General features: G+C 40.5%; 2 protein-coding genes across 2 annotated transcripts; both read right to left on the reverse strand.

The window, feature by feature from the left end:
• Positions 1–1,506: 1,506 nt before the first annotated feature.
• On the reverse strand, positions 1,507–11,653 carry LOC110065488 (uncharacterized). The gene is made up of 5 exons (XM_020772639.2): positions 11,520–11,653; positions 8,052–8,677; positions 6,650–6,869; positions 5,899–6,087; positions 1,507–3,797 (listed from the first exon to the last, which is right to left on the reverse strand). The coding sequence occupies exons 1-5, from the start codon at positions 11,563–11,565 to the stop codon at positions 3,601–3,603; spliced, it is 1,278 nt and encodes a 425-aa protein (XP_020628298.2). The 5' UTR covers positions 11,566–11,653; the 3' UTR covers positions 1,507–3,600.
• An 87-nt stretch (positions 11,654–11,740) lies between these two features.
• On the reverse strand, positions 11,741–14,040 carry LOC149108631 (uncharacterized). The gene has a single exon (XM_089294748.1). The coding sequence runs from the start codon at positions 13,136–13,138 to the stop codon at positions 11,981–11,983; it is 1,158 nt and encodes a 385-aa protein (XP_089150874.1). The 5' UTR covers positions 13,139–14,040; the 3' UTR covers positions 11,741–11,980.
• Between the last annotated feature and the right edge of the window lie 810 nt (positions 14,041–14,850).

A 14,850-nucleotide genomic window follows, 5' to 3' on the forward strand; every position in this document is an offset into this window, starting at 1 on the left:
GCTAAGCCGTTATTCCAGAAGAGAAGTTGTCGACTTTCAACGTGAAACAAGCTTGGACACCTTTGTGTGAATTCCTTGGCTGCAAGATTCCTGATAAAGAGTTTCCACGACAAAACGTTAAGGGTGAAGGGGCTAAATGGGTGAACTCTATGATAACCGATACAATGAGGAAACTTTTTGTTATCTTTGCAGTTTTTGTTTTTCTAATAAGTGGTTTTTGTGTGATCGTTTTCCCAGTAACTGTATGCAGTGGTAGATCCAGGGGAGGATCCCAGGAGGCTTGCCTCCCTTCCCCCCCCCCCCCCCCTCTGCTCTGCAGTTTGCAGTCTTGTATTCTTGATCAAGCCCATGCTCCTTGTTATTCACCGAAAAAGGTTGAAACTTGCATATGAGGTATAATTATGCCAGCCAGTAAAAACACAATAGATTACAACAACTTCTCGGGGGCCTTTAAAAATACAAACAAATTTTGCACTTAGCTTGGGTTTTGACCAACCCGTTCAATTCTACCTTGTTAAAATAGAGTAAATGATTCATGGCAATTGCAATAAGTGGTCCAACAGTTCTGTCTATCGCTGTAAATTTTAAATCACAGATTGGAAAAAAATATCATAAACATCAAGCACACAATTATGATTTATGTGTGACTTTTTCAAAAAAGGAAAATAACAAATAAGGAATGAAAGTTCGAAATAACCTTGTAATATTTGTAAGTTATTTCCTTCACTATAGTAAGGATCAGTAAGAATGAAAATATAAGAGAACCAACTACAAAGTCTACCAAGAGATTGAAAAGTCCTTGTGCAAAACAGTGCCTACCCCAATATGTGGAAAGTGTTTTACTCAGTCAGTAAAACACAAGTCTGATTGGTTGATTTTAGTTATTGGCCCTTTGAACACTAGCTTAGTCATGCAATAAATTATCATATCTTTATATTTTGATAGTATATTTTTTGACATCCCTATAATTTTATAGGCATCTGCAAACAAATAAAACAAATAAGAGTGTATGCCTTGAGTGCTCACAATGACTATGTGCTGTTCCAGAAACTATCCATCCTCTTCACATTGAAGGGATCGGAATTTCCTGGGGTTGGGGGGATTTGTAATGCCAAAAAAGAATTTATTGGATTCACAAATAAAGTGTTTTATGCAATTGCCTTGCGCTTTTCTTTTACTTGAAGCAAAGCGAACATCTTTGCTCTTGTTTGTAAAAAATTCAGTCTTGTCTTGTTTTAACTACGAGAGGTTTGGGTCAAGTGTTTGGGGTAGCTGATGTAAAACTATGCTGCCCCTCCCCCCCGACCCCTCATCTAAGGTTTGATTTGATTTGGTTCCATTTGATCTGAGGTTTGATTTGATGTCGCATACATGGCGTATGTGATGTAATGTTTGTTTGTTCAGCAGTGCAGCGCTTTCGAGTAAATACGATGATTGGCGGTTGTCAATCAGCCAATGAAAAGACGCACATTTGAAGCTAGAAATTAAACACAAAACACAGCAGGGTATGTACCTAACGTTTATTTATAAAAGTGCTATTAGGGACCTTACGCATGTACGACGGCGACGGCGAGGACGACACCTTGGAATTACTTTGGAATTTCGCATTTACTAAGATCTATTCAGTGTGTTTGTCGGTATTAAAACTTGCCCCTGCTGAATATGCTACGAATGCGTTCAGTTCCAAACAGAAATACCAAAAATTAGCCGTAGTGGGTCCCATTGTCAAAAAACTTGAAAACTGGTCATTTCACGTCGTTGTTTTGCAGAGGACGGCAAAGAAAAATACCAAGAATTATAACGCACGTGCACAGCTATTATACTGTTCATTCAACCTTTTGTTTGGTGACGTTCTCGTTGCCGTTGCCATCGTGTTTTGAGTAATAAGGTCCCTACTAACAAGCATGCAAAGCGTAAATTGTAGCTACCTTCTCAATGCCCTTAGCTGACTTATTACAAACGGGACATCCTATAAGACATAGCTGAACAAAGAAAATAACGAGTAAACTCTCTCTTAACTTATATGATTTTTAATCTAACTTTACTAAACTACCTTTTCAAGGTCTTGTACGCATGGCCATTACTAACGACCCAAATGACGTCTTAAAAAGACAATTTCATTTAAAGTTATTTTGATTTACATATTAACGCTGAAATGAACCTTACTGTAATACAAGCCACAACAAGGGCCAATAATACCAAGCGCACAACAACAAAGGCTACCAAAATTAAGTCAAAAGTACCAAGTCTCTCTAAGAGCCTCTAATATATTTTAGGATGTGAGAAAACTGCTATCAAATTGATACTTCTTATAATCATCTTCCCAGAAGCCCGTTCAGTAAAAACATGAAATGCATAGGCATGCTCCTGATTACAAGAAACAAATACAATTAATGACACAAGACCACCTGTAGAACCAACTGAAGGGTGCAGTGGGGGGAGGGGTAGGTGTGTTGATGTCTGCATGCCCCAGTCCACCCGCAAGACATCCAAACTGCCTGACTGATAGTTATCTTTTGAATGTTGATTACTTTTATTTATCAAAAAAATTGTGACAAAGATATTTAAATCCGAATCTAAAGGAAAAGCAACGCTCAGTTATAGCTACCACCACCAGATTCTTTCATTCAAGCTTGGTACTGTATTATATATGCAACCAGGCCTCAAAAGTAACCTCTATTTTTTTAACAAAAGTCTTTTCAAACTCCAGTGTGATACCACTTTGTCAAATTTGCAATTCTTTAGAGTTTGAAGGGAGTCAGTGTCCCGGAAAGGGCGGGGGGGGGGGGGGGGGGGGACTCCCATGTCAAAAGAACAGGGCACCTGCTTGTCAGAAATTTTGAAAAGAACCTCCAAGAGCTACCAAGATGCTGTTTTGTGGGTGTGGCTTGATATCTTTTCACTCCTAAGAGGTCAGTACCAATTCTAAAACAAAACATTATCTCATGTTTTATTTTTGTTCGCTCAATATCCTAAGAGGTACTGCAAAAATTCCCACTGTGGACCTTTTAAGGCTTAATACCCTAAGAGGGGTACCGAAACCGCTTTTCTCGCCCCTAAAAGGTACGACGAGTGCCCCCAACCTTTTTATATGGGATTTCCCCTTGGGTGGTTTGTACCTGTGAGTGTCATTTAATTGCCAGGCTGGCAATAATCCTGTTAAAATCAATCTAGTAATGCTCCAGTGATCTATAACCAATAACATCCCAAGAATAATTTTCATCTAGAAAGTTGCTCTTCAAGTGGTTAAAATGCGTTCTGATGAGAAATTTTCCACAGATTATCACAAGTGAAAACTACTCCATGATTAACAACAGTCCGACTGCATATTTTGTAGTGTAATGGTTTAGATTTTGACAAAAATTCCATTGTCCAAGTCAATCATACAGCATAACAAAAAGACAATGTTCAGTTTGGACTGCTAATCATCTAGAGTAAAGTCAAATCACTCATTATTACAAAAACAGTTACTCAAAAATATGCCTGATCATGTTCTTCTACAAACCTACTAACTGTGTTACAAGTTTATTTGCTGCATTCCCCTTGCAGCCAGGATCACAGATTTCAACTCTTGCTCCATCTGACTGTGGTGCGGCATATTCACAGCTTGCGATATCCAGCTGCTTGGTTTCTCTTGCGGCGTTTTCCGATCATGTAACCAATGCCAATGATAATAACAAGGGCAGCCAAAGAACAACCAACAGCAATTGCCACCACATGGCTTTCTGGTTTTCCTGTTGGTGTTGGTGTTGGTGCTGGTGTTGACGTTGGTGTTGCTGGGGAGTTGCATTTCTCCACTATGGTAGAGAAAACAGAAAAATTTCTCAAGGCAAGAACAGTTGAAGCTCCTCTTGCACCTACTCTAATCACACCCTTTAACTTCTTAATGAAAGCTTCTGTAAGTGTCAACTCCCATAAGCAACTACCTTTGGAATTTATGAACTGTGCTCTTACTCTGACTTCATGTTCTCACAAGAGAACATCTCCAAGAGGCTGATTGAGATCACTGCATTAAAAACCTGCATTTCTCTCACTTACATAATTTTAGACACTCACAGACCAGTATAAACTCTGTTATATATGTAGGGAAATACAGCTGTTTAAAACTGTATACTGATGTAGCTGTACTCATAACTAACTTGGAATGTTGGAAGCTTTGATATAGAACCAACTCAACCAGCTCTGGTTAAAAGCACTTCTTTTAAGGACAGTGCCTACTGAATACAGCGGGTTTTGTGCCAGGTTAGGACCATGCAGAAAAAGTAGATCTTTGCAAGGGCTATTGGGATCCACAAAGAAAAATGGGGATAGCCACCCATATTTTTGAGATAACTAGCCTTGAATCTCAGGAAAAATGCTGATGTCAGCATTTTTTCTGCAAAAGAAGGAAAGGATATTTCTTTACAGATTTCCTTAGAATCATAGAAGCAAACACATTTATAAAGATCTTAAAACTACGTGGTAAATGGTAACATAAAAACGATTTTTGGTATGTTTTTAATAACAAAATCGTTGCAACAGGGTTTTTAGCGTCTCCAACTGCCTTCCTCTGGTTCAGCTAAAATACAGTCTAAATACCTTTTGCTCACAACCAGAAACTAATCACATGTTGAATAGGCTTACCACTTCCATTTCATAACATAAAATGTACGGCTAACCATATGTTTTGTAAAGTTATTCATCTTTTTCAAAAACTTTTACAGTGCCCGTTACATTTTTTCCTGTCACCTTCCCAGTAAGTAAAGCATTTGCGTATTTCGCAGTTGTTTTGCGCGCGCACTACACCATCTGCAGGTACATGTTTATAGTTGGATTTCAGTATAATTTTCGACAGGTAACAGCTAGTTTTTCAGCTGGAAGACGTTAACAGTTTGTGGTTAGCGATATGCTGCTATTCTGGTGTTCCTGGTTTAAGTACAGGTACATTAAACTTGATTTGGTCACAGAGCAAAATTTTGCTTTCATTTTAGTCGTGTACTTGGTGGCGTAGTTGATTGCATCATTGTCAACCCAGCGCATGCATGGCACTTAAAGCATGCCTTGCGTAATGTGCAGAACGTGTGCGTACTAACAAAAGTAGGCACCGTCCTTAAATCTCTGAAATAATCCCTCACATCTGGTCTTCAACTGTTCACTGCAATCTCACTGCTTTGTTCAAAAAATAACTAACCATTGTGTTTTTGACAGCTGTCAATCATATCTACTAGATGAAAATCAACAAAAAAATTAATCGAAATCTACCAATCACAACCCACAGATACAACCTTTTGAACCAGTTGAAGTAAATTTCTGTGTCCTGAGAGGTCCACTCAGATGATTGACAGCAATGAAATGTAAAATAGTGGATTGAGAGGGTTTGTGTATTATTGAAAGGCACAGTAATATGTACAGTTATATACACAGTAAACATACACAAACACTGTTCAAAAATGAAACCAAAAATGAACCACAAATATAACCAGCAGTTGTGATAATTTAAATACAGCATATATGAGAGATAAATAAAGGGTCTGTGTCTGCAGAGGAGTGATGTTTGTCAGACATGGTTACACTGCAGACTTTGAGTGGGAAGAAGGAAAACTTTGTGTTATACTTCTTCATGTGAAGTTGAAAACTTTAATTACTCTGATACAACATGTATTGTTGTTTAGCCGATCAGGGCATGTGGGAGGCACGGTGGCCTCATGGTTAGTGCGCTCGTCTCCGGATTGAGTGGTCTGGGTTCGATCCCTGGCTGGGGACATTGCGTTGTGTTCTTGGGCAAGACACTTTACTCTCACAGTGCCTCTCTCCACCCAGGTGTATAAATGGGTACTGGCAAACTTCATGCTGGGATAACCCTGCAATGGACTTCAAACCTTATTATACTACAATTAGAATTTAATGCTCTATCCTTACCATTGCCAAGATGCCCATCCTGTACATCAAAAGGCTTAAAATCAATCTTTGTTAAGGTAACATTAACATTGGAATTGTTGGCATTAAGTTTGAAGTTGATGGGATCTGTCAGGCATTCGTAAGCATAACCGTAATCAGCAGACAGCTGCCTCAGTGGGCCTGTTGCAGAATGGAATGTGTAGAGGGGCTCTGTAAAAAGAGAAAGAGCAGCTTTTCAATCAAACAGAAAAAGCTATCACTAAATTGCATATTGAGAGTACCACTGATGCTGTCATTAAGGGCAACAACCCTTGACACCTGTTAAGACTGAGTATGTTTGATGGACCCTTGAATTCATGGATGTCCAAATGTGATACCAATGGACCCAAAAGTGAGTGTGTAATAGCACCCTCAGAAGTGAGGGACTTATTAAATGAAGGCAATTGTGGAAAACGGGTGTCTTCTTCCACAGAATAAGAAAACTGAGAAACCAGCTGGCTCATTGATATTTGTGCACAGATCCTTAAATCAAGTTTCTATTTGGCTTAGAATGGGTAGTAATACTGTTTAGAACTCCTCCTGGATGGAATTAGCTTTTCAGCAATCACAAACGTAAAACTGAGGACAATCAGGAAATAGTCAATTAATCCAATATACTGATAATCTGGTGATTATCCATTGGTGCCAGAAATGTTCTCCATCTGTATTTTCTATTGTATTACTACTGCGGTATGTGCTTTCTTTCAACAACTAACAGGAAACATTGACATACCATCAGTGCTATTTTTCAAAGAGAATGTCAAGTTGGCAGCTGCCCAGCGACCTTTAGTGGATTTCTTCAAAGTTTTGCCTTCTACCTTGACAAAATGCATGGTGAAATTGCAGCTGTAACCTTCCATTGTCTGCCAGTTCAAGGTAATGTAAGGTTCTTGGACAGATTTATCACATTCTCCACTCACAGCAGCATTGGTTGGTAGCTCAAGGCTTAACTTCTGTAAATATCAAAGGAACATCATGATGTTCTTATATTGTCCACTACAATCTGGATTACCAAACACAAACAGCTGTTTCGCACAAAACTACAACTCTGGACAACTTTAGGTGGAAAACTTGCACAAACTTGAAACTATTACAATCTCTACTTTTAACAATAACTTTAAAATCATACGTCAAGTCATCACCCTCATTCCCACATTTCAAAATTGGGAAATTCAAAATGCCATCATGTATCAGATGGAAGGTCTTCATCAAAATCCAGGGAGGTAAGCCTTACCCACTACCGTGAGATTTTTATCCTGGCAGTGTCAGGTGTTAAAAGGCAATGATATCATATCCAAAGACATCTGAAGACTTCTAAGGACCTTCTGAAAGTTTCTGAAGACTTCCCAGAGACAAGGAGTGGCTTTACCCCCCCCCCCCCCCCCCCCACCACCCCTGTATAGTATACTAGTCCATGACATTGTAGGGGTGGCGAATGATCCTTCCAAAACCATGGGTCTCACAAAATTTTCGCCGAATTTCATGGGTCTTGCAGTCTCGTTTTTTAAGCAGTTATGTGCGTCTCGCAGTCTTGATTTTTATCAAGGCTAGAAAGTTGCAAAGTACCGATTCATTTATTTTTTGTATAAAAGCTTAACTGACATCTGAACATTTTATAACCTGAACATCTTTAGCTCGCATTTAAAACACTTCGAAGTCTCGGTCTCGTAATTGAAAAAGTAACAATTTCTCGAGCTCGCAAAGAAAAATGCTTTTCTTGCCTTCTCGCAAAGTCTCGCATTTACTATTCGGCACCCCTCATTGTTGCCCTCAGGATTAAATTAACCATTCAACATTTATACTTGAGTGGAGAGACCCAGGGGAGGGACTCCCATATAAAAAAGATGGGGGTACTTGTCAGAAATTTTCAAAAGAACCCCTAAGAGATACCAAGATTCTGTTTTATGGGTGTACCTTGAAATTTCTTCTCCCTCTAAGAGGTACCAATGCTAACATAATGCATTATCTTGTCAATTTTTTATATGGGAGTCCCCCCACTGCCACCCCCTCCCCCGGCAGGAGAGATGAACTGCAAGAGTAAAGCACACAATGACCAAAATGCTTATTTATTTAATATTAAGAAAGACAAGAGTAACATAAAAGCCTACAGGCAAAAGATTATCATTGACACATACCGTTGAAACAATCATGATGTCAAATTTGGCTGCCATGTAGGCAAACAAGCAGACAGTACCATTATCCTTCACCGAGAAGTTGCCTGGTTTTGGTGCTGGTGTTGGTGCTGGATGCACGGAAGATGTTGGCATCACAGTGTGTGCTGACGATGGTGTGATTGTCATGTTATGAGGTGGCATGACAGTGCTGTTATGTGGCATGATTGTAGTGTTATGTGGCACGATTGTCGTGTTGTGAGGTGTAATTGTCGTGTTGTGAGGTGTAATTGTCGTGTTGTGAGGTGTAATTGTCGTGTTGTGAGGTGTAATTGTCGTGTTGTGAGGTGTAATTGTCGTGTTGTGAGGTGTAATTGTCGTGTTGTGAGGTGTAATTGTCGTGTTGTGAGGTGTAATTGTCGTGTTGTGAGGTGTAATTGTCGTGTTGTGAGGTGTAATTGTCGTGTTGTGAGGCGTGACAGTCGTGTTGTGAGGTATGGCAGATGACATGTTATGAGAAGGTGTGGTCATCACATGGTGAGATGTTGCATTTGAAAGGCTGCTACCATTCTTCGTAACTGAGGGACTTGGAACAACACGTATGGCTGTAGCTTCATTTACAGCTGCTACATTTGTCCACTCACCAAGAACTAAACATTTCCACAAACAAAAACCAGTCAGAATAAATAAACCAGAACAAGACCAAAATTCTTTGTTAAAAAGCATGGTTCATGTGTACTAAAGGTATCTGCGGTTGAGTGTTGATTGATACCATCGATCAATACCCTGGATTGACACTTGATAGATACTCGATTAACACCTCAGTTGTCACTGGAACGACACTGGACTGACATCTTGGTTGAGAGTTGCCTTATTTTTGCAGACACACTATCGAGTGTGGATCAATACATGTGAGTCAGTTGACTCTCAGCCAACTATCAATCAACTGTCGACCAAGTGTCGATTGAGACGTTGATCAGGTGTCGACTGAGCGTCAGCCGAGTATCAATCAAGATGTCAATCAAGCGTTGATTGATCATGTGCCGATGGAGGGTATCAATCAACAGTCAAATGTAGATGCCTTTAGTACACATGATCCAAATTAAAGCATTTAGGGGCCAAAAGCATAAGTAAACCCATTCTCAGAGTCAATCCAGCACCGAATTAGAAACCCCAGTCATTGCTGACAGCATACTAGCGGTACTACACCTCCTTGAGGTTTCAAACATCCAAATGGTGGGCAGATGACAAGTGACTAAATACAGGATTGTAGCCTAAACAGAGGCCTTCCAAGGGGTAAAAGCAACAGGCGATGTGACCCTGAAAACCAGTGACACGGGAATTTCTAATCAGCGACAAGCGAATTGAATGTGCCACTAAAATTCGACAGTGACACGAGAAGCACTAGAAAAGACAGCGAAATTGACCCTTTTGGACTTTTTCCCTATTTAGAAATTGTATTCTCCAGTCTGTAAACGTCAGAAACTTATGTGCTTTTCCAGTGAATAAGCTCTAAAAAAAATCAACCTTGTAGTGACAGCGACATATGACTTCATGCAGAAAAATGAGAGTGACATTTGCTTCCGCTGGTTAGATGACATCAGCACACAAAAGGATGCGACATGGCTACACGGCTACCCCCCTTGGAAGGCCTCTAAATAGCACTCTTATTTGTATGAACAGCATTCCAGTTACCTCAAGAGCATTGACACCCCCTTGTTAATTCTAAAATAACTGTCACCCTTGAGTCGTGCTTGGTCTGGTTTGGGAATGTATATCATTTAGCTTCCAAGTCAATGAGCCATCAGTCGATTAGGCCCCAATTATAAGTCAATTAGCCCCCAACCTTAAGTCATTAGGGGACCACTTAAATTGATTAGCCCCCAAAACAAACAATAATATTGCTCTCCTTATACTCTACATAATAATAATAATAATAATAATAATGATAATGATAATAATTTATTAATTTATATTGCACTTTTTAGCATATAATGATCAAAAGCACATTACAATATTAAAATATACCACATACTGTATGTACATAACCTAAATATAACAATAACAAAGTAATTAAGATGCTAAAGGCTAAAAGCTAACTTAAAAACATATGTTTTAAGGCAGGATTTAAAAGTTAAAATAGAGTCAATATTGCACAGGTTTGCAGGGAGCATGTTCCATAGTCTAGGTGCAGCTACACTAAAAGATCTTTCACCAAATGATTTTTTCATTTTCCCTCCTTATGACAGAGTCATAAGATGACAAAGGTATCAAATGGAAAATCAATAGAAATGAACCTTGCAGCAAGCTAAATTACAAAAACTTCTGTTTGCTGGGCTATAGTTGATTTTCTAAAAGTTTATGTTAAGGAGATTTAACACCAATTATATCTTGTTAAAACAAAGATTGTCCTATGTGAGGATGTGGTTAAATGGCACAGTCATTAAACTTGGTTGCACTTTTTTTATATTTAAATTACTATTTAACTACTTTCCTATTGAAAGCTGACATTGGTCAGAGGAAAATAAGGGAATGGGGCCAGAAGAGAAAGGGGAGGGATTTGGGACCCTTATAACTGTGGCTTATATCGTGATTGGGATTTTACAGCATTCTACCTTGAAACATTAAATCTGTACTGACTCTCTCGGACCATCTGGGGGTCCCCCTGAATACAGACCAAATCTCCTGGTCTCCCAAACAAGTCACCGAATCTCGGGATATACAAAGGAAAGCACTTAAGATACATTTCATACTATTTCTACCAATTTGCAGCATTTTGAGGGGCAAATCTGGAACATTTGATGCATTTTGTGGTTGAATTGCTGGAGCTTTACTGTTGACAATTATATTTTCAGGGTCGAGGGGTAAAATTGGCAATTTCCTGCATTTTGATTCTCCTACTAGTTTTCAAAAATGCTATTCTCAATATTGTAGATCTAGAGTTGATCGCAAGTTTCTTATGGCAAAATTCTAATTTGTGAAGAACTATAAACCTAGTTTAGAATTGCGGTCGTTTCGCCAACGAGCCGTTTCGCCAACGACTCGTTCGCCAACGTCCTAAATTGACCAGTAGGACGTTGGCGAAGCGACTTAGGACGTTGGCGAATCGACCTAAGACGTTGGCGAACGAGACGTTGGCGAAACGACTCGTTGGCGAAACGACCGGATACCTTAGTTTATATTAGACTCTCTATCGCGATCGCACGCAATATTAAGTTCACAGGATCGAGTTGAAACTTAATCGAATAAACTAACTTACAATTCCATTCAAACTTTCTAAATTGCTGTTCAAACACTACGTGATATCCCAGCGAACAAAACGATAGAACAAAAAACCTTAACAATGATTAATTTGTTTAGCCCAAGCGTAAAATTTTCAATTTCATCCACGTCGCTTTGTCATGCGTGCAAGCTACCACGCATGGTTGAATTTGCCTCTATCGAGGATAAAGCCAGCAAAGAACTTATCTATTGAGAAGTAAACGACCTCACCTGAATAAAGAACAAACACAACAAAGGCACGGTAGAGAAAAGCCATGATCGCCGTCGAAGTAAAGGCAGATATTGCTCTGTGCAAGGTTGCGGAAGTATTGTCTGCTAAAATTCCGTCACCTGATAAGAACCCAGTTTTTTCCAGTCGACCAAAACTTCTCTGGGGTGGCTGGGTGGTGGGTTTCTCAAAGCCCCGGGGGGTACTTCCTTGCATGGGCTATATACGTATGTGCAGCCCTAAAGGGTATGGGTTTTCAGCCGTTTTGGTCATAAATAGGGCATCGATTATTTGAAGCGATACGGGATGTATAAATATCGGAAAGTGTCAAAAATGTTCATGAAAACACAGACGTTTCGGGTATATGACCCTTCTTCAGTGTTAAAAAACCGTTAAAATACGCAGTAGATTTGTAACTACGTTAGATGGGCGCGCGCACGTAGAAAAATTGCGCGTGCATTGTTTAAATGTAGCTGAAGTTTATGTTTAGTCCATGCGGCTGCACTGTTCCTAGCCGAAAAATCAACCTCATCTCCTGTTGCTTTCGCTGGATGTTGGTGCCACTACACAAACGCATACCACGCACCTGGACATCTGTGATACTATGGCCCGTAGAGTTGAAATGTTGGGCCACAGGATATCCAGGAGTGTTCTTGCGTATGCTTCGCAAATGCTCACCAAATCGACTTCTGAGGCTTCGACCGGTTTCACCGATGTAGAGATGGGAGCATCTGCGGTAGGATATGCAATACACGAGATTTTCCGACATACATGTAAAATGTTCTCGGATGGTTAAGGTGCATTTACGACCTGGTATCACGGTGAGAGGAATGATGTACTCACAGGTGTTGCAACGAGAGCGTTGACATGCACATGACCCAGGCTGCTCAGTCGAGGAGTTGTTGGTGGAGCGTACCAGCATGTTTCGTAGGCTGAGGTTGCGTTTGTATGCCACAAAAGGTGCTCGTGGGAGGATTTCACGCGTTTGCAGATCCGTTGATAGAATGCGAAAGTTCTGAATTAGATACCGTTTAATTTGGGTGTTAAAGGGGTGGTATGTGAGGACCACAGGCACTCTATCAACTGCTCTTTCACCACGTTCGGACCCGCTCAGAGCGTCTGGACGACGGATGGTTGTTACCCTACGCAAATCATGCTCGAGGGAAGTACACGGATAACCACGCTGTGTAAAAAATGTAGTCATGTCCCGAGATTTAACCAGGAAGTCATCGTCGTCGGAGCAAAGTCGACGCAGGCGGAGGAACTGGCTGTAAGGGATAGCACGCTTGCAGTGGTCAGGATGAAAAGAAGAGAAATGGAGGTAGTTGTGAGTATCTGTTTCCTTGTAGAAGGCAGAGGTTTGAATCTTATCATCAGAAATGCGTAGGTTGATGTCCAGGAAGGGTAGTTCCGTGTCAGTAATACTGGATGTGAATTGAAGTGCTGGGTGGAAGTTAGAGACGAAGTCAATGAAGGCTTCGAGTTCCTCTCTCCGGCATGACGCTGCTCCAACAATGTCATCGATGTACCTTTTGTGCAGCTGAGGTATGAATCCGGTGTACTGCTCGCGACTTTGTTGTTCTACATGTCCAACGAACAAGCAGGCATAGTTTGGCCCCATTTGCTCCCCATTGCAACTCCACCGAGTTGACGATAGTATTCGTTGTTGAAAGAGAACATTTTACATGTATATCGGAAAATCTCGTGTATTGCATATCCTACCGCAGATGCTCTCATCTCTACATCGGTGAAACCGGTCGTAGCCTCAGAAGTCGATTTGGTGAGCATTTGCGAAGCATACGCAAGAACACTCCTGGATTTCCTGTGGCCCAACATTTCAACTCTACGGGCCATAGTATCACAGATGTCCAGGTGCGTGGTATGCGTTTGTGTAGTGGCACCAACATCCAGCGAAAGCAACAGGAGATGAGGTTGATTTTTCGGCTAGGAACAGTGCAGCCGCATGGACTAAACATAAACTTCAGCTACATTTAAACAATGCACGCGCAATTTTTCTACGTGCGAGCGCCCATCTAACGTAGTTACAAATCTACTGCGTATTTTAACGGTTTTTTATCACCGAAGAAGGGTCATATACCCGAAACGTCTGTGTTTTCATGAACATTTTTGACACTTTCCGATATTTATACATCCAGTATCGCTTCAATCGTTTTTAACCAAGTGTCACGCATCAGCAACGACTTTTTAGTCCATCGATTATTTGGCCATTTTTCTTTTGTTAGTGCGCACACGTTCTGCGCATCACGCAAGGCATGGTTTAGCTCCACGCGTGCGCTGGGGCTGACATTGACGCGATCAACTACGCTATCAAGTACACGACTAAAATGAAAGCAAAAGTTTCCTACTGTGACCAAATCAAGTTTAATGAATCTGTACTTAAACCAGGAACACTAGAATGACAGCACATCGCTAACCACAAACTGTTTACGTCTTCCAGCTGAAAACCTAGCTATTATCTGTCGAAGATTATACTGAAATCCAACTGTAAACATGTACTTGCAGATGGCGTAGTGCGCGCGCAAAACAAGTGCGAGATACGCAAATGTCTTACTTACTGGGGAGGTGATAGGAAAAAATGTAACGGGCACCGTAAAAGTTTTCAAAAAAGATCAATAACTTTAAAAAACGCGTGGTTACCCCTTTATTTTATGTTATGAAATGGAAGCGACAAGTCTATTCAACACGTGATTAGTTTCTGGTTGCGAGCAAAAGGTATTTAGACTGTATTTTAGCTGAGCCAGGGGAAGGCTGCCAGATACTTTAAAAGCGCTTTTGCAACGATTTTGTTATTAAAAACATATCAAAAAAATATCCTTTCCTTCTTTTTTCAGGAAAATGCTGATGTCAGCATTTTTGTTGAGATTCAAGGCTAATGATCTCGAAAAAATGCGCGGCTACCCCCATTTTTCTTTGTGGATTCCAATAGCTCTTGCAAAGATCTACTCTTTTCGCGTGATCCTTACCTGGCGCAAAAACCTTTGTATTTAGTATGCACCGTCCTTAAAATACTAGTCTTGAATTGGGTATGTTGTTTAGAAGCTACTCTTTCATCATTATCGATATGACCACAAAGAAAGGCCCGTCAAAAATTATGTTCAGGGCAACTGTGTCAGCCGCAACAGTCATAAATAAGGTATCGAACTTTTGGCCTGGTCATAAATAGGTAGGGAAAATCGCAGATTTTAGTCATAAATAGGGAGAGGGTTTTGGGAAGCGGGCCGCATACCCCCACCAAATTTTTCTGGGAGGACCCCCCCCCCCCCCCCCTCTCCGGGTCTCAAAAGTTGTCGAATTTCCGAAATGAGAACCAAG

Source organism: Orbicella faveolata, unplaced genomic scaffold (assembly GCF_042242905.1).
Source record: "Orbicella faveolata isolate gen_17 unplaced genomic scaffold, um_ofav_v1 contig_25, whole genome shotgun sequence".
Classification (NCBI taxonomy): Eukaryota; Metazoa; Cnidaria; class Anthozoa; order Scleractinia; family Merulinidae; genus Orbicella; species Orbicella faveolata.

What these genes read in the sequence shown, in the direction of transcription:
- LOC110065488 (XM_020772639.2), bottom strand. Translation starts at nt 11,565, where the DNA reads ATGGCTTTTCTCTACCGTGCCTTTGTTGTGTTTGTTCTTTATTCAG. An exon ending in ACATCATGATTGTTTCAACG is followed by an intron (nt 6,870 to 8,051) that starts GTATGTGTCAAT and finishes TGATATTTACAG; the next exon opens with AAGTTAAGCCTTGAGCTACC. An exon ending in TTTGAAAAATAGCACTGATG is followed by an intron (nt 6,088 to 6,649) that starts GTATGTCAATGT and finishes CTCTTTTTACAG; the next exon opens with AGCCCCTCTACACATTCCAT.
- LOC149108631 (XM_089294748.1), bottom strand. Translation starts at nt 13,138, where the DNA reads ATGGGGCCAAACTATGCCTGCTTGTTCGTTGGACATGTAGAACAACAA.